Source organism: Trachurus japonicus, chromosome 11 (assembly GCF_045865225.1).
Source record: "Trachurus japonicus isolate A0001 chromosome 11, Traja_1.0".
Taxonomy (NCBI): Eukaryota; Metazoa; Chordata; class Actinopteri; order Carangiformes; family Carangidae; genus Trachurus; species Trachurus japonicus.
In genome coordinates, this window is record NC_140917.1 from 5,570,861 (window position 1) to 5,594,150 (window position 23,290).

At 40.8% G+C, this 23,290-nt stretch overlaps 2 protein-coding genes across 2 annotated transcripts in view; both read right to left on the reverse strand.

The window, feature by feature from the left end:
• Positions 1 to 1,378: 1,378 nt before the first annotated feature.
• The window catches only part of LOC146978008 (major histocompatibility complex class I-related protein 1-like), a 143,202-nt gene continuing 121,290 nt past the window's right edge, over positions 1,379 to 23,290 (reverse strand). Inside the window, exons 4-7 of the mRNA XM_085790551.1 lie at positions 2,442 to 2,738; positions 2,215 to 2,319; positions 1,605 to 1,622; positions 1,379 to 1,410 (exon numbers count right to left, since the gene is read on the reverse strand). Coding sequence (XP_085646677.1) covers positions 1,379 to 1,410; positions 1,605 to 1,622; positions 2,215 to 2,319; positions 2,442 to 2,738 — 452 coding nt within the window. The remainder of the gene's footprint in view (positions 1,411 to 1,604; positions 1,623 to 2,214; positions 2,320 to 2,441; positions 2,739 to 23,290) is intronic.
• LOC146978009 (major histocompatibility complex class I-related protein 1-like) lies at positions 14,236 to 22,395 on the reverse strand. Its single transcript, XM_085790440.1, has 5 exons — positions 22,293 to 22,395; positions 17,401 to 17,670; positions 16,220 to 16,483; positions 15,666 to 15,968; positions 14,236 to 14,261 (listed from the first exon to the last, which is right to left on the reverse strand). The coding sequence occupies exons 1-5, from the start codon at positions 22,336 to 22,338 to the stop codon at positions 14,236 to 14,238; spliced, it is 909 nt and encodes a 302-aa protein (XP_085646566.1). The 5' UTR covers positions 22,339 to 22,395.

The following is a 23,290-nucleotide window of genomic DNA, read 5'->3' on the forward strand; positions in this document are numbered from 1 at the left end:
TCACTGACCTTTAAGTTTTTAGAGGAAACATTAAACACATCACGTCAGTAGTGTAACAATCAGTTCCTGTTTGAGCCAGAAATGTCTTTTTATTTACATGTCTTACATGATCTTCAAACCCCTCAATCAGTCACAGAGGAGTATGTGGACTTCTGAAGATGAACTGTATTAGAGAGCTACACAGCACATGAAAAATACATTCTATTGTGGCTTTCCTTCGTGGTGTCAAAGCCACATAAGGGGCATGACGGTAGGTTTTATAATAAGAATGAATACAGGGATGTATCCGTTTCAAAAAATAAAAGTTTACTAAAAGAAAAATCAATTACATCCATCACTCTGTAGAAAAACTATGTGCTCCCTTTCGCAGCTCCCATCTCAACCCTGAAGCTGTCGGTGATGTAATTTAAATACTCCAATTCTAGCACTCTAGACATACAGCACAAGTACAAAAAATACAAACCATGAAACTGAAATAACCAGGTTTATTGTTTGTGTCCCAACTGATAAAGTGTTTATATGAACTGCAGATGAAGATGTAGATGATTAGCAGACAGATGTAAACTGAATATTGATTTGTCCAGTTCAGGGCTATAGCAAATGTTCTTTTCATTTTCCTAATAGAAAAATCATTTAATTCAGCATTTATATCTGAATTTAATTGATCAAATACACATACAGACATTTACAGTTTGAACTTAGTGAATTAAAAAAATACAGATATAAAAAAAATGTGGACACAAAATACAGTCCAAACCAGAACTCATGTAGTGTAACAGCAGAAAGTGATCTCTAAACACTGAGTGTCCATTACTAAAGTAGATCAACACAGATGATTTACACTCCTGGTTAAAGCAGAAGTAAGCGATCCGGTTGTTTTGGCTAACTTCCTGTCAGCCGATGGAGTTAGCCATCACCACATTCACGCGCATCCCTTGGCTGCACACACAGAGAGGACCGCCCCTTTATGCCGTTCTCTCTCCTCATTGGATAAAGGTTGTAGGATACAAGGAAAGTTTTCTCCTCGGCTTACAGCAGAGCAGAGTGACTGACAGACCGGTGTTTCAGACCAAACACTCTATGTAAGTGATTGCTGTCGGAAGATATAAATATTTAAGACTTATATTAACACAAACATTCCACTTAATTCTGCTTTAAGTTTATGATTCAACATCATTAAGTGAACAGTAACATCACAGTTCACCTACATATTCTTTGGTAACTTTTAACATTAAAAAAGATGTGATCAGTAAAACTGGTTCTGAAGTGAAGCAGTAAAGGAGGTGATGAGAATTTAATTCTCTACATTACAATACAGGATGACAGTTTTTATTTTATTTTTTTTTACATATATGATAATATTGTACCAGTACAGTAGCTACAGCAGTGCTGCTCTCATCTCCTTCACACCTGCACAGTGACGTTGACACGATGATCAGCTCGAAGCTGAGTCCAATGAAAATGAAGGGTCTGAACCTAGAGACAGAAAAAAGACAAGTAGTTTCATTTGTAATAAAGAAACATGGTATGAAAGACAGACGAATGACAGAATATTAATGTTCAGACACATTAAAATGATCATATTTCATTTTTCATAAACTTACTGTTTGTTGGTGTGAAGCCTGAAACACAGAGGAACACATTAGATCATTAAAAAAGAACAAAACAAAACAAATTTGATTTTGACTAAGAAATGTTTGTGTATAAATGTGAATTTCTAAGACCAAGGCCCAATCCACAAACACCACCACACCAAAGAGACACATGAGTGCTGCCATTTTTGTAAATAAGGTATTTATACAGTACAGTATTTGATAACATTAAATGAGTATTGCTGATTGCACAACATTCCCACATTGCCACATATATTTGTGTCTGATGCAGCAGATGATTTCTGAAATCTAACTGAAGATCCAGCAGCAGTGAATTAGTTGAAGTTCTTTATCACTCATCTGATATCAGGGAATTATGATGCATATGATAACGTATAATAGTAGTGGTGTCTTGTTTCTTATGGGAATATTTCTACCCCTATACCACTCTTTTGTAAGGGATAGGTATGAGAAATGTTGTGAAACTGACTCTAACCAACATACATCTCTTGAGGACTGTTTGCTCTAGTTTTCTTTTTCTTTTTTGGTAGTCAAATGATCCTAATATATCAGCAGTGGAGTCAAAATAGCTTCATGAGAGTTGAACATCTTTGTCCCTCACCCCTCTTTCTCCGTCTCCAGATGATGAATCCAGAGGTGCAGAGAACCAGCAGCAGGACAACAACACCTCCAACAACAGCAGCAGCTGGAAACTCTGAGGGAGGAACTGGAACCAAAACAGGTTTGTGTTAATGCAGGATGAACTCGTTGAATCCACTAGACATGCCACTTTGCCCACACTAATGACAATAAAGACTCGAATAGAGACAGAGAGGAAGGTCATCTCACCCTTTCCCATGTTGGTCCTGATGTGAGCTTTGTCCAGTTTGGTGACGATGTCGTCCTTCACTCCAAAGAGCTGAAACACACAGTCGTACCTACTCCAGTTTTCAGCTTTGACTGATGAGATGTTCAGGTCAACACTCATCTGGAAGGATCCATCATGGTTGGGGAGGATCTCTCCTTGGTCCACGTCCTCATGAAGCTCCTCTCCATCTTTGGTCCAGAACATCAGGGCTCTGTGAGGGTAGAAACCTGTAGCGTGGCAGCTGACTGGAGAGGAGGGAGTCTTCTGGAGGAGAGACACTGTGGGAAGATCTGGGGAGAGACAGACAGACAGAGAGAGAGATTGGGATTTTATTTCAGATGTGTGGATTTCATGAAAGCGGAGATGTTTAGACCCACAGAAACATCAATATCTGTGTAAAAATGTCTATAAAAATGTCTCCTACGATGCACTGATGCAGTAGTTGTTGAGACACTTCAGCCTGACAGCTAACATGGCTAATAATGCTAACTGTGCGTTCACACCAAAAGCTTCCAAAGTGTCAAAAACGCCGGAAGTCAATTCATTTTCAATGAGAGCCCGGCGACACTGAGCGTCCAAAGCGTCAACAGGCGTCGCCGCGCTTCCAAAGCGTCCAAAGCGTCACCAAATGAGAAGTTGAGCCAGGTTTAACTTTAGGGTAATGAGCTATGACGCGGTTAAGCGGCAACCGGCCGCAGCCTGTCAGAATAGAGATGTCCGTCGGCTGCCTTTTTTTCTCTTTTTTTTGTATTTCGGCTCCCAATGACCAGCGCGAACGAACTTTGACGTCAGTCACCTGACGAGCGGCCAAAGCGGCTGAAAATATTTGCCGTTTTGGGAGCTGTCTTGTCTGACGCCCACCCTCGAGTGTTTTTGACGCTTTGGAAGCTTTTGGTGTGAACACACAGTAACACTTATTCTGAAGGCCAGTCCCACCCTGGTCAATACATTGTGTTGGTGTTTAGTTTCAATATATTTGAACACATACAGTCCCATAAGAAACTCAGGTCCCGTGACTCTACCTGTTCTCAGCAGGGAGCTCCTTCCATATTGGACGGACAACTTCAGCAATGCAGAACAAACCTTAGGGATGTACTCATATACTTTAATTAATTCTTCACTCGATTTCTGTTTGACGATGTCATCCTCAGATTTCAGCCATTTTCCTGTCTGAAGGTCTATTACTATGTCTTCTCCATCATAACCAAACTGCATAAAACTACTCATCTCTTCAGAATTTTCATCCCATTCACAGCCAGTCCTCACTTGTAAGATGTGTCGACCTGGTAGAGAGACAGACAAAAAAAGACTCCAGTTTAGAGGCAGGGGTGGACTGGTCATCTGTGTGATCTGGAGAATCACAGAACAGCCGGTTGTCCAGGACGGCCGGCGGCCACCATGCAGTCACCGTGACGGGGTCATCCCTATGTTCCCTGGGTATGTTCCCTGCTTATCCAAAAAGTCAGGAAACATAGGAATAACGTTAGTTGTTTTAAAGGGATAGTTCACCCAAAATTCAAATTTCACTCATTATCTACTCACCCTCATGTCGACTAAGGGCTGGGAGAAGTTTCAGAGTCCTCCGTGGCTTCTCTGAGTTACAGCGGGGCTCCGTGCAGCACTGCATGTCCATATAACGGTAGCAAATAATGGGGCTCACTTTTCTTCATCCAAAAAGACACACCAAAAAACATCCAAAAACATGAAAAAAATTAAACAAGTCTATATTTTAAGCTTTTTTGTAGCGGAAGCTCCCAGTGTCTCAGTTCACTGCTCTTCCTGTGTCTGTGGGCAGAGGCAGAGCAGTATTATACATCCATGACTGAGACACTCGGAGCTTTCGCTACAAACAAGCTTAAAATTTAGACTTATGTAATTTTTTTCGGAACAATTTCTCATGTCGGGGCTTCAATACAAGAGGGACATTACAGACGAGCACTATGGAGGTATTTGGATGTTTTTTGGTGTGTCTTTTTGCACGAAGAAAAGTGAGCCCAGTTCGCAACCGTCATATGGACATGCAGTGCTGCACGGAGCCCCGCTGTAACTCAGAGAAGCCACGGAGGACTCTGAAACTTCTCCCAGCCCTTAGTCCACATGAGGGTGAGGAGAAAATGGGTGACATTTTAATTTTGGGTGAACTATCCCTTTAACATCTCTAAACACACACAAGGGTCAGGGTTAGGGGTTAGGGCGAGACCCTTTTTTTAGTAAGCAGGGAACATAGAACCTTTTTTGCAGGGGTAAGAGGGGAACATAGATACACTCTCCTCGACATGGCACCGACTGACTCTGGAGAACCTTTCGCCGACAGCAGGTGGCATAGTTCTGCATCTTGATGACTGGTTCCTAGACAGCCACTGTGTTGCACAGCTATGTGCTCCAGGAAACTTTCAAAGTAGAAATATACAGTATTTTGTGTCCCTCCCATGAACATCAGGACAACCCTGAGCTCTGAGCTCAACAGGCAGCTCCTTCTTTCCCATGTTTTTTATTTGATAAACACTGTAAGCTGTGTGACCTTTCTTTCCATATCACATCCAATTGGCCGAATGATCAAGAGAAATGGAAGGAACCTGAACTATTTCATTTTGTCTTTTCAAATAAACTTGCAAAAACTGTCACTGTAGAGGGTTACCTCATAACAAAGGACGCATTGTCACTCACCTTTACCATCACTGAAGATCCAAATGTAACGATGAAGTTCATTAATAAAAATTTGAGGCAGAGAATCAAAACACTGTGCCCTGTACCACCCCAGGTGGGCAGGGTTGTCCTTGAAATAATCTTTCATCCAGCCATGATTTATTTTAACTGTCTTTGTGTTGCTGTCACAGTAAGCTACTGTGATGTCATCAACCTGTGCAAAAGCCATGAACTCGGTGACGTTTGGGAGTCCAGCAGACGCAGTGAGGAAAAACTTCAGGGAGTGTTCCTCTGTGGGACAGACCAGGTTATTACTATAACATGATGGATTCAAGAAGCAGAATTGACTCTTATGTCAGTGGTTTCTAAAAACCATAAAAGCTAATTATGACTTGATTATATGACACTAACACAAACTGCTCACTGCTACAAATGTGTTGTACGCCTTGGTGTTTTCCAGATAAAAGGATCCACCATGTCCTGCACAGATTCACAATCAGCATGATATTAGCTAATATTAGCATCATGTATATAGTACATAATTACATAGGCTATATAAAGTCTGTAGTATTGTGGGGATTATCATCCATACACAAACAAAGAAACAAGATAGATCATTGATCTGTCTGCTTTCTGTCTCCACAGGATAAAACAGATCCCATCTTGTTTGTCTGAACAGCCGAGGCAGAAATCCCTAATTTGTTCAGTTAAAGCAGTGACTGAAGGTAGTAAAAAAAAAAAATTGTTATGTCTCTAACTCAAACTGTTGTAGTAGTGGTGCTCCGCAGACAGTGAGTCTGTTCTGAACTGTTACATGCTCAGGTGGACTGCTGCTGCAACAGAGAGATGAAAGATTTAAAATGTTTCTTACCTGGAGATGAAAGGTGGCAGAAGACGAGCAACAACAATAATTTCATCTTGGACTGAAGAAGTCGTAGAGCTGAGGAGCTGGAAGTCACCTGCAGTGAATCTTGTCTTTGTTTCACTGATGTTTCCTGGTTCATTAAAGTTTGATTTCTGTGGGTGTGCTCATGCGAACAAAGACGTTCAAATTAAAATGTTGTTGTTGTAATGTTTGTTTCTCTCAGCTCTGACATGTGTGGAACGTGGAACTGGAACATTTTTTTTATTGACTGTGTTTTATGTAAATCTGCAGTTTAAAACACATTGCATCACTTAATACAAACATTTTGCCACAAATGAAGTGTTGTTGTGAGCTCGAACAGGCAGCCGACTAGAGTTGACACATGACATGCTCCACTCAGTCACACACACCCCTTCCAATCTGGTGCTCTATTTAAACTGGGAAATTTACCCATCATCCTCTTTGCCTGTCAGTGACACTGCTGCCTTGCAAACAGCCCACTGCATTGTTTCTGCCCCAGCATCCACCTGCAGGCTCCAGGGGTTAAGATATTCCCTCATCACCCTCATTTACTTATAATGTCCTATTCTCAGGGAGCGATGAGGTCGGAGCCTTTACACCAAACTCTAAATGCATACTGGAGCTGCAATAAACATTTTAATTGTGAGTTGAACTGCTGTAAAGCAGCAAATACAGAGACCATCACAGAATACTGTTCAAATCATTTTCATATGTTTTAAACCTTTCATCACAGACTTTCTCTTCATTTCCACTGTAATTAAAACCTGTTAAACCTGCTTCTGTTTTACTTTCCCTCTTGTTTAAAATGGAGTGGAGTGACTTGTTGCCTAGGCAAGGCAAGGCAATTTTATTTGTATAGCCCGTTTTTACAAACAGCCTAAACACTTGTTCATTTAATGTCACTGACTAATCAGCTTGAACAGGGATCATACATATAATTTATGTATATGATAATCATATCATATACGTACAAAAGTCAGTTTTGAGCAGAAAGATATGTTTAGTAAATTTTTTGTTTTTTGTACTGATTAAACTCACGTCACTGTAACTTTTGCAAACATTTGGAAACTGGAGACTTCATTGAAAAGTGAAAAGTCAGCATCAAAACAAAGATTTATCTTGCACTGTCTCGCACTTTCTTCCTCACTTGTATGTAAGTTTGTGTAAGTGGGTGATGGTCAACTGTAGAAACAGAATTGCCCTATGGGATAAATAAAGTCAACAAAACTCAACTCAACTCAACTCAAGAGCCATACATTTGATTTTGACCTTTATTTATCAATCACAGGAAAAGTGGAAGAGTGGTGGTGAACATTCCTACTGGAGCCTTGTGTTTATGTTGTTATGAATGTTATTATGAGCTATTAGAGCCTGCAGTGAGCCTCTGTTTTTAAATCCACTGCCTCAGTCTTATATCTATACTGTATCTGCAGGCTAACATGGAACATCTGGCTTGGCAGGCAGCATTTAGATCCACCTGCTTTACCAATTGCAATCTTTTGGTAATCTCTCTGCCTGGATGGACTGGACACATGAACTGTGTCCCTTTGACCTGTCATTCCAAAGAACATGGTTTCAATCACTGCATTAAGTGTCTACAAATTTATCTATAGCCTGTGACAGAATTTATCTACCAGAAACATCTATACTGTTGCATTAATGAAATTAAAAATAAGTGATATACAATGACAAAATAAAGGAGAACTCTTGTAAGTCACATATTTCATTGATATAAAGTTAAAGGAATAAATGGCCCAGCAAACCACTCTGAAAATCCGTTATATAAAGTTATATAATCCAGAACTGTATGTTTATATATGTTTAATATAAAGAATATGGTCATAATCTCAATTGATTTCATGATGTCACAGGGAAGATGACCTTTGACCTTTGGGGTGTACAGCGTCATTGTAAGAGCCATAATGGATATATAAGAGCTATAAAAATATTATAATATTATAATTATAATTATTATAATAATATATAAAGCAGAAGTAAGTGATATATTTGTGTTAATATAAGTCTTAAATAGTTATATCTTCCGACAGCAATCACTTACATAGAGTGTTTGGTCTGAAACACGGGTCTGTCAGTCACTCTGCTCTGCTCTGGGGGAGCGGCGGCGACGACAGCGACGACGACCGGAGGGGAACCGTAAGTTACGCTTTTACCCACCACGTCTCTCCCTCGACGCAGGGAAGTTACATAGTGCAGTTTCAGCTGACGCGACCCCGCTCAGGCTTTCAAAGGCATTCATCCTATTAACCATTTTTCTACCATTGCAATGAGTCTGGAAACATTATTTTAAGGCCGAAAAACTCCGCAATGTTACTTTAAGTTACATTTGGTAAATGAAATTCATTTATACAATTAGTGTACATGTATACATTCATGAGTTTCCTGAGTGACTGTTAAGCATCAGACCATTTCATTCATCAGTTACATCAAAGACACAGATATACATTTACAGTTTGAACAGAGACAGAAAATAAAAACCAAAAAATAACATGCATGTACTGAAACAACAGAAAATGACCTGTTCAGATTAAGTGTGTGTTACTAAATTTGATCAACATTCCTGGTCAAATGAATGATTTAATACATTACAGGAGTGTTGCTCTCATCTCCTTCACAACTGCACAGTATCGCTGACCTGATGAAATGACTGTGATCCGTTCGAAGCTGAATCCAATGAAAATGAAGGATAACAAAGGGACATTGCATGAAAGACAGAACTGGACATTAATCACCGAATGTTAATGTTCAGACACTCATTTTTCATAAACTTACTGTTTGCAGATGCAAAGCCTGAAACACAGAGGACAGACAAGGTAAGTCATTGAAAAAAAAGAAGAAATAGATCATGAAAACATGCATGAGGGAAGTTCAAACAACTTGTTCTTTCTTGTTCTGCTTTCTAGCTTTTCTTGAAATTCTGTAGACGCCCAAATCACCACCAAACAAGCTGGCTGCCTTCTCCTTCCTGTTTATCAGCCTAGAATAAAACTGATGATGTCACGGTTCCCAGGGAAGAACCAACTTTTCAGGTTTTTAACCTGTTGTTTTTTTTGGTTTGAACCATAGACTGTAAAAAGAATGGACGTAGCACCCGTGACGTCACCCATTGGTTTGGGGGAGTCTGTTTTGTGCCGCTACTACGGGGGTTTGAACCGCGCCATGTTGGATTCTACTTGCCATATTTGGAGCGGTGCGGCCGTTGGCCGGCCGAGGGCCCGCCCACTGGCCTCGAAGCAGCGGTCTCCGGACCTGTCACTCAACGTTTCTGCGCCCTAATTGGCCAGAACTTTAAACCTAATAATAGTAAAACGGTAGAGTTTAAAAAAAATTCACCCCCCTCAGAGTGTGTGCGGGGGTAGAAACTATCGATTGAGACCAAAAAAATAAAATGTACCAGGGTGTAAATATGTTTTTTTAAGCTGTAAAATCGGCTATTTTAACATGGGGCTCGATTGGAGTTGCTCCCTTCTGGAGCCAGCCCCCAGCGACAGCCGAGGGGATTGCAGCTTTTTGAACGCGGAAGTGAGCTTCACTTCTCAGACCGACAACTGCCCCCTTGGTTTGAACGCCCCGGCCGGTTCAAAATTTGATTTGTGAAACCCCTACCTCAGGACTGGCACTCAAATTATCATTATATATCAACAGTCAAAATAGTGCGGCAAGGTGAAGAGGGCCCGGGCGGGGATTGAACCCACACCTCCCGGGTAATAGTCATGCGCGCTTGCCAGTCACCCAAGGGGACATCCCCTTGGCCATGTAGCCAGGGCACATGATCAATTGGAGGCATAGTGACAGGACCACCACTGTCACAATAGCTTTATGATAGAAAAAATGTCTTTGTCCCTCACCCTTCTTTCTCCGTCTCCAGATGATGAATCCAGAGGTGCAGAGAACCAGCAGCAGGACAACAACACCCCCAACAACAGCAGCAGCTGGAAACTCTGAGGGAGGAACTGGAACCAAAACAACAATCACAGTTTGTGGTTAAGAAAGAGGTGTGAGTTTCCTCCATCTCCATCGTCTCTGGTCTCACTCTTACCCATGTTGGTCCTGATGTGAGCTTTGTCCAGTTTGGTGACGATGTCGTCCTTCACTCCAGAGAGCTGAAACACACAGTCGTACCTCCTCCAGTCTTCAGCTTTGACTGATGAGACGTCCAGGTCAACACTCATCTGGAAGGATCCATCCATGGGGAGGATCTCTCCTTGGTCCACGTCCTCATGAAGCTCCTCTCCATCTTTGGTCCAGAACATCAGGGCTCTGTGAGGGTAGAAACCTGTAGCGTGGCAGCTGACTGGAGAGGAGGGAGTCTTCTGGAGGAGAGACACTGAGGGAAGATCTGGAGAGAGGGAGTAGGGGATAAAATTTGAATGTCTGTAAAAGTGTCAATCGCATATTTGCTGAGATATTTCAACCTGGACCAAATTGATGGGTCAACTGACCAACACAGAGGTTCATAACGCTATAACGCTACTAAAAATATGGACTCTGCATACCAAAAGAAACTACATCAGGTCATGTGACTCTACCTGTTCTCAGCAGAAGGTTTTTCCCATAACTCATGAACATCTTCTGCCACAAGGGACAAGTCTGAATGTAAAGGTTCACATGGAATTTAAATAATTCGAATTGAGCATCCCATTCATCTTTGATGTTGTCCACCAGTGGTTTCACAGCAATCCATCTCAAGTTCTCTGTGTCCAGAGTTAAGAAGTCTTCTCCATCATAACCAACCCGGCAGACACTATTAACCTCTTCAGTCTCTTCATGAAATTCACACCCATTCATCACCTGAAAAATGTGGCCATCTGAAAGAGAGTCACAGAATTACAACTGATGGATTTGAAAAATGAATATGAATTTTTTTAAATTATTATAATTATCTATAATTACACTGCAACCTTACCTACCTTCAAATTGTTTGAGTGGCAAAACATCACGAGCAGCTTTATAGATTAAAGGCACATAAAAAACACACTCTTCATTGTACCGCTCCAGCACCTCAGGGTGGTCATCATACATTTCTTTTGCCCACTCCTGTCTTGTCTCCACCCTCGTCTTGCTGTCACAGTAACCTGCGGTGACGCCGTTCACCTGTAAAACAATCGTAATCCCAGGCAAGTTTGGGAATCCGGATGATGCAGTGATGAGATACTGCAGACTGTGTTGCACTGTGGGACAAACAGGATGTTCACTTGTATTCAATATGACATCTTCACTTCCCTTCTGCAAAGGTAAAATATGTACATATGAAATATCCCTAGAGTAAAAAACACATGTTATATATAAAATATATAAACCTCTTACAGTAGAAACTGGAACCATTTCAAGACCATATCTCTAGCATATGTATTTTTCATAAATGTGTGTTGTGTTTGTGGCAGATGTTGATGCCTTGATGACAGAGACACGGGGCTCTCATTTAAATCTCTGTGTCTGAAGTTCAAACCAACATTTTAATAAGCAGGCAATGAAGCACTTCCAGCTCGTCTGCAACCTGTGCACATGTTCAGAGCATTCGTGTGCGTTCTAGGAGCGTGTGCATTCAGCGCTGCCGAAACCTATTTTCAGATTTACCCAGCAACAAGAAATACTATTTTTCGATTGGCTGAAGGTTGTTAATTCAAGACAGCTGAATGGATGGACTAAGCAGAGCAAAACCAGTTTAAAAACATTGTCATAAACATGCACACTTCTGAATGTAACTGCTTCAAAAAATAATCCTAAAATTGTTGATGATGTGTGATTATGCTCTATGTGACTGCTGTTTGATTTGTATTATTGTGATTCATGCGACTGTTATGTGACTGCTGTTTTGATTTGATGTGCTCTCAAGGACACTGGAAACGAGGGTTTACCCCCAATGGCCCTTGAGTTCTAAATAAAGGTAAAAGAAAAAGAAAGAATCTGCCTTTGCATTGATCATTCGTAGATTAGCCTACTAATTACTGCTAATTGGTGCGAGCTCGTGAAGTCACATACACACAACTAATTTTTAGGTCAGAAACTAATATTTTGGACCTATCCTAAATTTTGACAAGTAGGGGAGAGTGGGGTAAGTTGAGCCACTTTTTGTATTCAGGATCACTACATTAAGACAATTATAGTTTTGTTGCTAACTAACACATCTGCATATATTTCAGGATGTTTTGCATCCCTACAAATTAACAGAATGAGTGTAAATATAACTGTTTTTAAAATATAGCATGTTCAAAAAAAGTGGTCTTGTGACTCAACTTACCCCATGAATGTGGTAAGTTGACCATAGGAGTGGGGTAAATTGATCAACCCCCCCTTCTTTCCTTCCATTCCATCTCCTACCTCCCCCTTTACTTAATATTTCATCTGTCCAGGTTACAGGTGAACACAAACTGCAGGGACTTCCTGCTGAGCCACCAACTCACTGAGATATGGGGACTTTTGGAATTATGTGGCATCTTGGGAAGAATCCCAGATATTTTTCTTTGAAAGTAAAGTTTGGCACTATAAACAACTTTTCCTGTTTATAGGAACATACTTATTGTAATCACAAACATACAGAATCTTGATTTAATCATTTGGACATATACAGCCAAAATACATTCACTAAGTGTATAGGATAGGTGGCTCAATTTACCCCACAGCTACCTTAGCTTGGGTTTATTACTCCCACAGCTAAAATTGTGCACTTTCATGCTAAGTTTACTACCTCATGTTGTAGTTCATAGATACCACAACCCATGTATAAAACAAATTTACAATAATCTCTTTTGGTCTAAACACAATTCTCATAAAACTTATGATTGACAAAATTAACTTGCGAGAGTGAAAAATGATTTTTGGGTCATAAATGTTAAACCACTTTACTCACATGGTTTTAACCTTCACAGACTCCATGAAATGATGCCTGCCTCCCAAATATTTGGTCACATGCTTATTTTTTCCTATAGTTTCCTAGAAACAAGGGGTGGCTCATCTTACCCCACTCTCCCCTATAGATACCGCTGAAGTTTGAATTATCTTTGTTGTGTCATTATGTGTCATTAAGTGTCACCATCTTTCCTTCACTAATGTTAGGATCCACACCACTGTCACTGTTCTTCATTTATCCATCAGTGATGACTTATTTTTGTTCATACTGAACCACAAGAAGATACTTCAGTGTTGGAACATGAGTAACATAGATATATTTTTTGGTTTGGTCTCAGTTTTTAGTTTTTAATCTCACTCTTACAATTTACCCCAGGTTGTGTTACAACCGACCCTGGTAGTGGAGTAGGTTGTAACAGCGGCACTCCTTGCATTTGACATCAAACAGTGAATTCTGTGATTTCTGTGTGAGGACAAATGCGGGTACTCATCCCCGGTCTCCTCTACATATTTGATGATAATGTAAACTCTTCTATGGTAACATCATCCTTGATATACCATAGGCCTACAGTATGTTTCATTATAGTTAAAATACCTTTTTTTTTGTCTTTTTTTGTATAGGCTAAGTGAAACTACATCAGGAACAAAATACAGTTAAAACAAATGTTAAAAAGTTGATGTGATCCTACCTGTTGAAGAAACGTGACAGCAAAGAAGCAACACACACAACTTTTTCATCTTTCTTTGATGAAGAGGTTCAGCTGAAGGACCGAGCTCAGCCTGTCCTCCGCCCATCGCTTCTTCCTGGTGGATGAAGAAACAAACGCTTGGCTCTTGTAGCCTGTCCACAGTATCTGCTGTAACTTGAAGGACAGGGAGCCTATTGAAATAATACATGTGGATCAGTGATGAATGATCATGTGATGTGTTTATGGTTTAACTTCCCCTGGCAACTGAAACTACATTTAGTCAAAACACCAATGATCCAAATAGAGAGAGAGAGAGAGAGAGAGAGAGAGAGAGAGAGAGAGAGAGAGAGAGAGAGAGAGAGAGAGAGAGAGAGAGAGAGAAATATGAGACAGTGGTTCTCACTGATCTGTCAGATATTTTTTCTCAGGGTTTCATGTTCACAGATGTTATTTTAAAGCCCCAGTCTGTAACTTATTTGGCTTTTTATCAGCAAAAATCAAATATTGCTTTCATAAATACATATTTCACTGAAGTCGAATCACACCCGCATACAATTGAAAGCTTTCTCATACACTATATTACCAAAAGTATTCGCTCACCTGCCTTTACTCATTCTATGAACTGAAGTGCCATCCCATTCCTAACTCATAGAATTCAATATGATGTCGGTCCACCTTTTGCAGCTATTACAGCTTCAACTCTTCTGGGAAGACTGTCCACAAGGTTGAGGAGAGTGTTTATAGGAATTTTTGACCATTCTTCCAAAAGCGCATTGGTGAGGTCACACACTGATGTTGGTCGAGAAGGCCTGGCTCTCAGTCTCCGCTCTAATTCATCCCAAAGGTGTTCTATCGGGTTCAGGTCAGGACTCTGTGCAGGCCAGTCAAGTTCATCCACACCAGACTCTGTCATCCACGTCTTTATGGACCTTGCTTTGTGCACTGGTGCACAGTCATGTTGGAAGAGGAAACCAACACACTACATCTGTTGAGGACTGTTTGCTCCTGTTGTCCTTTGGCAGTCAAACGATCATAATATGGAGTCAAAATAGCTTCATGAAAGTAAAAACGTCTTTGTCCTTCACCCCCCTTTCTCTGTTTCCAGATGAAGAATCCAGAGGTGCAGAGAAGCAGCAGCAGCAGGACAACAACACCTCCGACAACAGCAGCAAATAAGGAAGGAGCTGGAATCAAAACAACAAGTTTGTGTTTTAAAGGGGAACTATACAAGTCAAGTTCCACTGTTTTGCTATAACCCTCTCGGCCGCATGAGCATTTATTTCCAACATAGCTGACAAGAAAGCAATCCATGCAGTGGTACATAACTGTATTTATCATAAACAATGTTATGATGTGTATATTTGTGTAGAGATTACGGGTTTCAAGAGATTACGGGTTACGGGGCGCGTTACGTTTGTGTGCCGGTGCCGCAGAGACGAGAGCTGGGACACCGGGTTGGGGTCTCTGATCTTACAAGGTTGGTTTTCAGCCAGGAGACGCTAGGTGTACACTCACAATTACTCAGTTTAATTGGTAAAAATGTAGCATAGTTCCCCTTTAAAGTGGAACTATGCAAGTCTGGTCACTTTTTCACTGTTTTGCTAACCCCCTCCCACCTGGACATGTGCATTTGTTTTCAACAAAAAAGGCGATAAGGCCATCTATGGAGCAGTGGATAACGTTAAAGATCATATACGTTGTGTATATTTGTGTAGTCTTATCTGTCATAAACAAGAGATTACAGGTTACGGGGTGCGTTTGTGTTGTTGTTCTGTCTAGACAAGAGCTGGGTCATTGGGTCGGAGGCTCTGAACTTGCAAAGTTGGTTTACAAGCAACAAGTGACAGAACTTGGAAGGCAGGGAGTCTCCATTCTCTACGTTACAAGTCATTTAACGATCACACTTACACTGAGACTGTTTAATTGAGGTAAAAATATTGCATAGTCTCACTTTTTAACACAGGATGGAGAAGATCATGTTTAATCCACTAGAGGGAGACAAAGTAAACTGAACTGTTACAGAGACTTTGATTTTCACTTACATGTCACTGTGTCCACACACCAATGACAATAAGACCAAAGAAAGAGAGGACGGTCATCTCTGGTCTCACTCTTACCCATGTTGGTCCTGATGTGAGCTTTGTCCAGTTTGGTGACGATGTCGTCCTTCACTCCAGAGAGCTGAAACACACAGTCGTACCTCCTCCAGTCTTCAGCTTTGACTGATGAGACGTCCAGGTCAACACTCATCTGGAAGGATCCATCATGGTTGGGGAGGATCTCTCCTTGGTCCACGTCCTCATGAAGCTCCTCTCCATCTTTGGTCCAGAACATCAGGGCTCTGTGAGGGTAGAAACCTGTAGCGTGGCAGCTGACTGGAGAGGAGGGAGTCTTCTGGAGGAGAGACACTGAGGGGGGGACTGGAGAGAGGGAGATGTTAGATCCACATGTCACCAGAAACATCAACATCTGTGCTAAAATCTCCCATGATGCATTGATACAGGAGTTGTTGAGACATTTCACGTTGACAGCAAACGTGGCTAAAATTGGTACCATTTAATCTGAAGGCCAATTGGTCAATACAGTGTGTCGGTGTTAAAGTATTAAATACACATTGTTGATAATTATCCATATGAAGCAGTCCAATAAGAAACTCCAGCAGTGACTCTACCTGTTCTCAGCAGGTAGCTCTTCCCATGCTGGACACACAACTTCAGTAATGTAGGACAAGCATGAGTGTAGGTGTCCCCATTTATTTTTATTAATTCTTCGCTCGATTTCTGTTTGATGATGTCATCTTCAGGTTTCAGCCATGTTCCTGTATGATGGTCTAATACTATGTCTTCTCCATCATAACCAAGCTGCACAAAACTACTGATCTCTCCAGAATTTTTATCCCATTCACAGCCACTCCTCAGTTGTAAGATGTGTCGACCTGGTAGAGAGACGGACAAAAGAGACTCCAGTTAGTTATATTCCAATAACAGAATATAAGATAAAGTAATATTCATGTAAATGGTTATGTAGTCTAATTTAGATGGAGCAGCAGCTCTAATGCGTCCATCTGCACGCCCATAGATGAAACTAGATATGACCGGAGTTGAAAATGAACCGAGGAAATGTCTGAGGTGTTGTGATGTTGTGAGAGCTATGGAAGACAAATGATTCTTCAGCCTAGACAAAACCACTCCACCAGCAGACTTAAAGGGATAGTTCAACATTTTGGCAAATTGGCCCATTGCCATAATCTCTATAGTAGGTTTGTTAATTGTCTGTGCTAAGCTACGGAGGCTCATGGGGTTTCTTGGTTTCCTTCATCAAACTCATCAAATACACAATCCAACAACTCCAAAACGCTCTGGTGGACAAGTTGTTACCTACACATTCACCACGCTATGAGATAATAACAGAACGTTACCAGACAGAGTTGTTTTAGAGGGAAATTCAACAAATTCTCGTAACGTTCTGTTATTATCTCATAGCGTGGTGAATGTGCAGGTCACAACTTGTCCACCAGAGCGTTGTGGAGTTGTTGGATTGTGTATTTAATGAGTTTGATGAGGGAAACCAAGAAATCCCATGAGCCTCTGTAGCGTAGCTCTGAGCAGCTTGCGGCTCTGCTCCACCGTTCTAAAAATAGCTTGCACCGACAATTAAAGGTAACGAACCTACTCCTAAAACTATAGGGATTATGGCCAATTTACCAAAAATGTTGAACTATCCAAATATATTTGGTGTCCCCCAACGTGTTGAAGCACCTTGACTGATGATCAAAGATGATCAGTAGAAATGGGAGGAACATTAACCATTGAAATTTCATTTTGCACACATACTACGCATACTGTAACTTACCTTGACCTTTGTTGAAGATCTGAATGAGACCGTTCAGTAAGTCCTTGAACAGCCCAGGTAGAAAATTAGAGCACTGTCTCCTGCACCAGTCCAGATGACCGGGGTTTCGCTTTAAATAATTCTTCATCCAGTCCTGCTTCGGTATGATAGTCTTTGTGTGGCTGTCACAGTAAGCCACTGTGACGTCATCAACCTCTGCAGCAAACATGAACTCTGTGATGTTTGGGGCTCCAACAGACTCGATGAAGAAGAACTTCAGGGAGTGTTCCTCTGTGGGACAGACAAGGTTATTACAACAGTATGGATTCAAAAAGGAGAAATGGCTCTTATGTCCTCGGTTTCTAAAAACCATAAAATATATTTTTGACATTAACTATCACAAACTGCTCACTGCTACAAATGTTACAAGTGTTTTTCTATGTGTTTTTCCAAATTAAAGGATTCACCATGTCCTGCACAGATTTAACATAAGCATAACCTTGGCTGAATATATATTAATATGTCATGCATAATAATATGAGGATAATTCTCTATACAGAAAAAGGGAGGACATTGTTTTTTCCCTTATTGTCACATGTTTCTGTCTGTTTTCTGTCTCCACATCAACATCAGACCAACTCATCTCTGTGTGAGACACTGGAGGCAAGAGGACTGTCATATAGATATCTATGATAGGGTGACACGACGAGATGTTAAAACAAAGAATGCAGATGAGATAAAACGTGAAGACAGAGGCAGGAATGTGGCAGAAAATCTGTCCCAATTTGTTCTGTTAAAGCAGTGACTGCAGGTCATGAACAGTGGATTTGTAAAAAGTGTTGAAACAAAGCTCGACGCTCCACAGACCGTCGGTGAGTCTGTACTAATGCCACTCTTCACTGTGACTGATGGACAGTTTCTCCACAGCAGCTCGTGGACCAAATGAAACTGATGAAAGATTTAAAGTGTTTCTTACCTGGAGATGAAAAGTGGCAGAAGACGAGCAGCAACAATAATTTCATCTTGGACTGAAGGAGACGTAGAGCTGAGGAGCTGGAAGTCAGCTGCTGTGAAGTTTTGTTTTGGTTCACTGATGTTTCCTGGTTTATCAACATGAGTATTTGGTTTCTGTGGGTGTGTTTAAGTCTTGATGACCCGTGACTGGTGAACAGGAACTTCTCTCCTGACCAATAAGAATTGAAATGTTGTTGTTGTTTTCAGCTCTGACATGTGGGGAACGAGGAACTGCAACATTTTTGATTATTTGTGTTTAATGTTAATGTAAATGTGTGTTACCTGTTCTTGATGATCTGCCTACACTTGTCCAGCTGCTAAAGTCCTGTAACAAAATCTGTTTAACCTGCTTCTACTTTCAATGTTATCTGATTCCACTTTCCTTTTTATTTATAGTTCATCAGTGGAGGATGTCAACTCTGTGGATACAGATGATTTAATGTCCTCCTACATGGGCGATGTTAATCACCTGCATTGACCCTTCTCTTCTCATCTCACTAATCAAATGAAAATACAGAAAGAACTGCGGTGGCAAATAATGTTGTTTCGTTCAATAAGGTATTCAGAAAGAATATCTAGACACGTCAGCTGTCTTTCTTGAGTTTTAATAAAGCATTCATGAATGGAGTCACACAAACACAACCGAACAGGAGTACAGTCAGTGAGTGAGTGGCCTGAAGATGTTCTCAGGCTCACTATCTTTATAGTTCCCAAAATACATAACAGCAGACAAAATATATGACACTCTGGTGGTTCTGCCTAGCTTCACCACCAGGACACAACAATCCCTTGTAAATTTCCACAGGACACTCTGTCGTAGGAGCCTCTCTGGCTCCTGACCTTTAACCTGTCCTGAGTGGACTCTATCGGGTGTATCTCACACTGCTGTCAGTAAAGCATAATATGGGTTAACATCAAAATTTCCCATTACAGAACATTTTTCATGACCAAAATATATTTATTTAACATTTATGTACAGATCTAAATATACAGATGACATTCTCAGAGCTTCAGAGTAGAAAAGCAGCTGTCACTCAGACTCTGTTTACAGAAAATAATCCCAGAGCTTCAGGTTGGATTCAGGTTCTCAGTGAGTTCAGAGTCACCAGGAGCTGTAAAAGTCACAAACATGTTGTTAGTCCACTCATCATCACACACTGAACTTCCTGTCTGGACAGTTTAGTTAAAGCTCTTTAACCCACTGTAACGTTCATGTGTTCAGAGGCAGTAGAGGAAAAACTAGTTGTACTTACGAGGTGCAGGGCGTTCAGCTGAAAACAGAAGAAGTTGACTTGTCAAACATTTTCATATTGAAGTGTAGAGTTTCATCAGACTCTGAGTCTTGTCACTTGTTGCTTTATCACATTTTGACTCAGTGTTGCAGCCTGGACACAAACATCCACTCAGCTGCTGGACTCTCTCACCTGTCTTCTTTTTGTAGACCAGAAATCCAACGACAGAACAAATGAGGACGACGACAAGAACAACCACTGCAACAACGACGGCGACGGTCGTGTCACTGGACTTCTCTGTTCAACAAAACACAAAGAAACAAAACCATCATCACACAATGTGCAGGTGAAGCAGGTTAGAGCAGAGACTCGTGTCATATTCATCCACTCATCACCTCCTCAGATTTCTGACAGAAACATGAATTAAACATAAAGATGAAGCTTTACAGATTGTCAGTGAGTCTTTTCACTCTTTGCACTTGGAATGTGAAAAAAGCAAAAATAAAATGTTCTTTATCACCTTGATCATTTCTGATTCCATTTTTTCCCATGTTGGTCCTGATGTGAGCTTTGTCCAGTTTGGTGACGATGTCGTCCTTCACTCCAGAGAGCTGAAACACACAGTCGTACCTCCTCCAGTCTTCAGCTTTGACTGATGAGACGTCCAGGTCAACACTCATCTGGAAGGATCCATCATGGTTGGGGAGGATCTCTCCTTGGTCCACGTCCTCATGAAGCTCCTCTCCATCTTTGGTCCAGAACATCAGGGCTCTGTGAGGGTAGAAACCTGTAGCGTGGCAGCTGACTGGAGAGGAGGGAGTCTTCTGGAGGAGAGACACTGAGGGGGGGACTGGAGGGGGAGGAGAAGGGGGTGTTTTTTTGGAACAATTTCTCATGTCGGGGCTTTAATACAAGAGGGACATTACAGACAAGCAGTATGGAGGTATTTGCATGTTTTTTTGGTGTGTCTTTTTGGATGAAGAAAAGTGAGCCATCATATGGACATGCAGTGCTGCACGGAGCCCCGCTGTAACTCCGAGAAGCCACGGAGGACTCTGAAACTTCTCCCAGCCCTTAGTCGACATGAGGGTGAGCAGATAATGAGAAATTTGAATTTTGGGTGAACTATCCCTTTAAACACCTGTGTAAAATTGTCAAAACATTGTCTGCAAACCAGGAGCATCTGTTAATCCATTAAAAAGACGTTGAGATATTTCATGGAATAGCTGTGAAGTAGTTATTGATATTTTTTTCACTTTAAACCAAATTGAATGATATGATGAAACTACATCAACTCTACCTGTTCTCAGCAGAAAGTTTTCCCCCAAGTTCACGTACTTCTTCAGCCAGTTGGGACAAAACTGAGTTACGAGGTTCTCAATGTATTGTATCCTGCCTTTCTCAGCATCCTATCTCAGTTTGATGACATCAGCCTGTGGCTTCAGAGCGACCCAAGTCAGTGTCCTCAGATCAAATGATATGAAGTCTTCTCCATCATAACCGTACTGATGAAAACCTGTGACGTCTCCAGTCTCATCATCCCACTCACAGCCAATGAAGTTCTGTAAAACGTGGACATCTGAGACAGAGACAGAGACAAAGGTTAACAGTAATGATATAAACATTTCTTCCACTGGAAGGACAATAAATGTTCTTCATGGTCATGATTAAAGAGCAGACAATCTGTGTTGATTTCAAAATGATGCACAAACCGGTTTTATATTATCAATGTTATCATATTTTCATGGCTCTGGACATCTGCTACTGTAGACTGACCATGGTTATTAAAATGATTAAATTCTTGTCACGTGGCAACAAATCAGTCTGACAGTCTGACTCATGCTGTAAAGACACTTTGTGATAAACTACCACTTTTCTTGGAGGTTAAATCAGATGTGAGAGCAGCTGCAATGTTATATGGTGATAATAGGACTTGTTTGCATGACAGTGAGTTTCCTGCACATGTTGGCTAACACAACAGCGCTAGGATTAATGGATTGCCTGCAAACAATCACAGTCCCATTAAGTTAAACTCACTTAATTTTTTTTGTGAGTTGGAGAGACTTGAAAATGAGTTTCCCATCTGTATTTGTACTTTTTAATGTCTAAAGTGTGCAGAAACAAGTAATGAGCAAATCATCAATAATAATAAAAAGGTCTATAAGGAAAAGTAAGAAGATTATGAAAGTCACATTATACAGGGATTTCAGATTAATTATATAGTATCTTGAACTCAGAAATATAAAATAGAGGACTGTACCAGTTTGGTTAAAGGTCTGCATCAAAAGATAAAGTATGGATTTTATGAACCCGGGCTGATCATCTATGCACTGTCTGGTGAACCACTGTAGTACTTCAGGATTGTGATCCAAATATGCTGTTATCCAGACGTGTTTGGACTCGACCATCTTTCTGTGGCTGTCGCAGCATCCCACCGGCACATCGTTGAGCAGGGCAGCACCCATAAACTCTGGGATGTTTGGGACGCCAGAAGATGTAGTGGTAAAAAGCATCAGGGAGTATTTCACTGTGGGACAAATCAAGGTTTCAAATTCAGCTTTTTGTTAAACTCATCCATGACTGTTCTCTGGTTAGTTTCACACACACTTCTTACGATACAAAGCTGCTGCTGCAACAGAGAGATTAAAGATTTAAAATGTTTCTTACCTGGAGATGAAAGGCGACAGAAGATGAGTAACAAAAATATTTTCATCTTGGACTGAAGAAGTCGTAGAAGTTAGGAGCTGTAAATCACCTGCTGTGAATCTTGTCTTTGTTCCTGGTTCATTTAGGAGCATTTGGGTGTGTGTGTTGTGGGTGTGTTTACGTCTGTAAACAGGAACGTTCTCCTGACCAAGCGAGTGGATTGTGGATTGGGAACATTTTTGATTGGTTGTGTAACTTGTGTTGCATTAAATGTATCTGCTCTTGCTGATCTGCCTGGACTCGTTCAGCTGCTTAAGTTCTGTAACAAACACCTGCCTCTAATTTCAATTTGACCTGCTTTTGTTTTTCTTTTTATATATGGTTCAGGGTTAGAGATTTTAACATTCAGTTTATTTAATGTCCTACCTCAGACATGGGTGATATTAATCATCTGATCTACTACATTTGTTTATGACAGACCTTTGCTGCATTAACCCTTCATCTTCAAGTAATCGTTGAATGTTCTGATTGCACATGAACGAACCAGGGTCCACCTGCATCCATCTGTGGTGCAACACTGAGGCTCAAGGAAACATCTTCATGACATCACATCAGACAGACAGATTTGAACACACCTGATGACCTCATGACCTTTTAGATTTTAGATGAAACATTAAACACATCATCAGTAGTGTAACAATCAGTTCCTGTTTGAGACAAAAATGTGTATTTATTTACATGTCATGTATATTTTAAGTTGTTACATTACAGTTCCCAGCTAATGAAACTCAGTCACAGATCAATGTGTGGAACCTGCTATATCCCAAAGTCCCCCATTTGGGAGACTGGTAAACATACAGGAAAACCACAGAGCCTCTACAGCACAAATTATGAAAGAATATAGTTATATTTTAAACAGCAGAAGCTGGGCTACAACGTGTAAAAAACATGTTTATATGACCCAAACACAGCCCAAACACTACTCAAATAAACAACTAAACATCAAACTTCATGAAGCA

Excerpts from the sequence above, each read along its gene's own strand:
- LOC146978009 (XM_085790440.1), bottom strand. The coding sequence starts at position 22,338 with ATGAAAATATTTTTGTTACTCATCTTCTGTCGCCTTTCATCTCCAG. Across the intron at positions 15,969-16,219 it reads GAGCTACCTGCTGAGAACAG|TCCCCCCCTCAGTGTCTCTC; the intron begins GTAGAGTCACTG and ends CCCTCTCTCCAG. Across the intron at positions 14,262-15,665 it reads TCACATCAGGACCAACATGG|TCTTCCCAGAAGAGTTGAAG; the intron begins GTAAGAGTGAGA and ends CCTTGTGGACAG.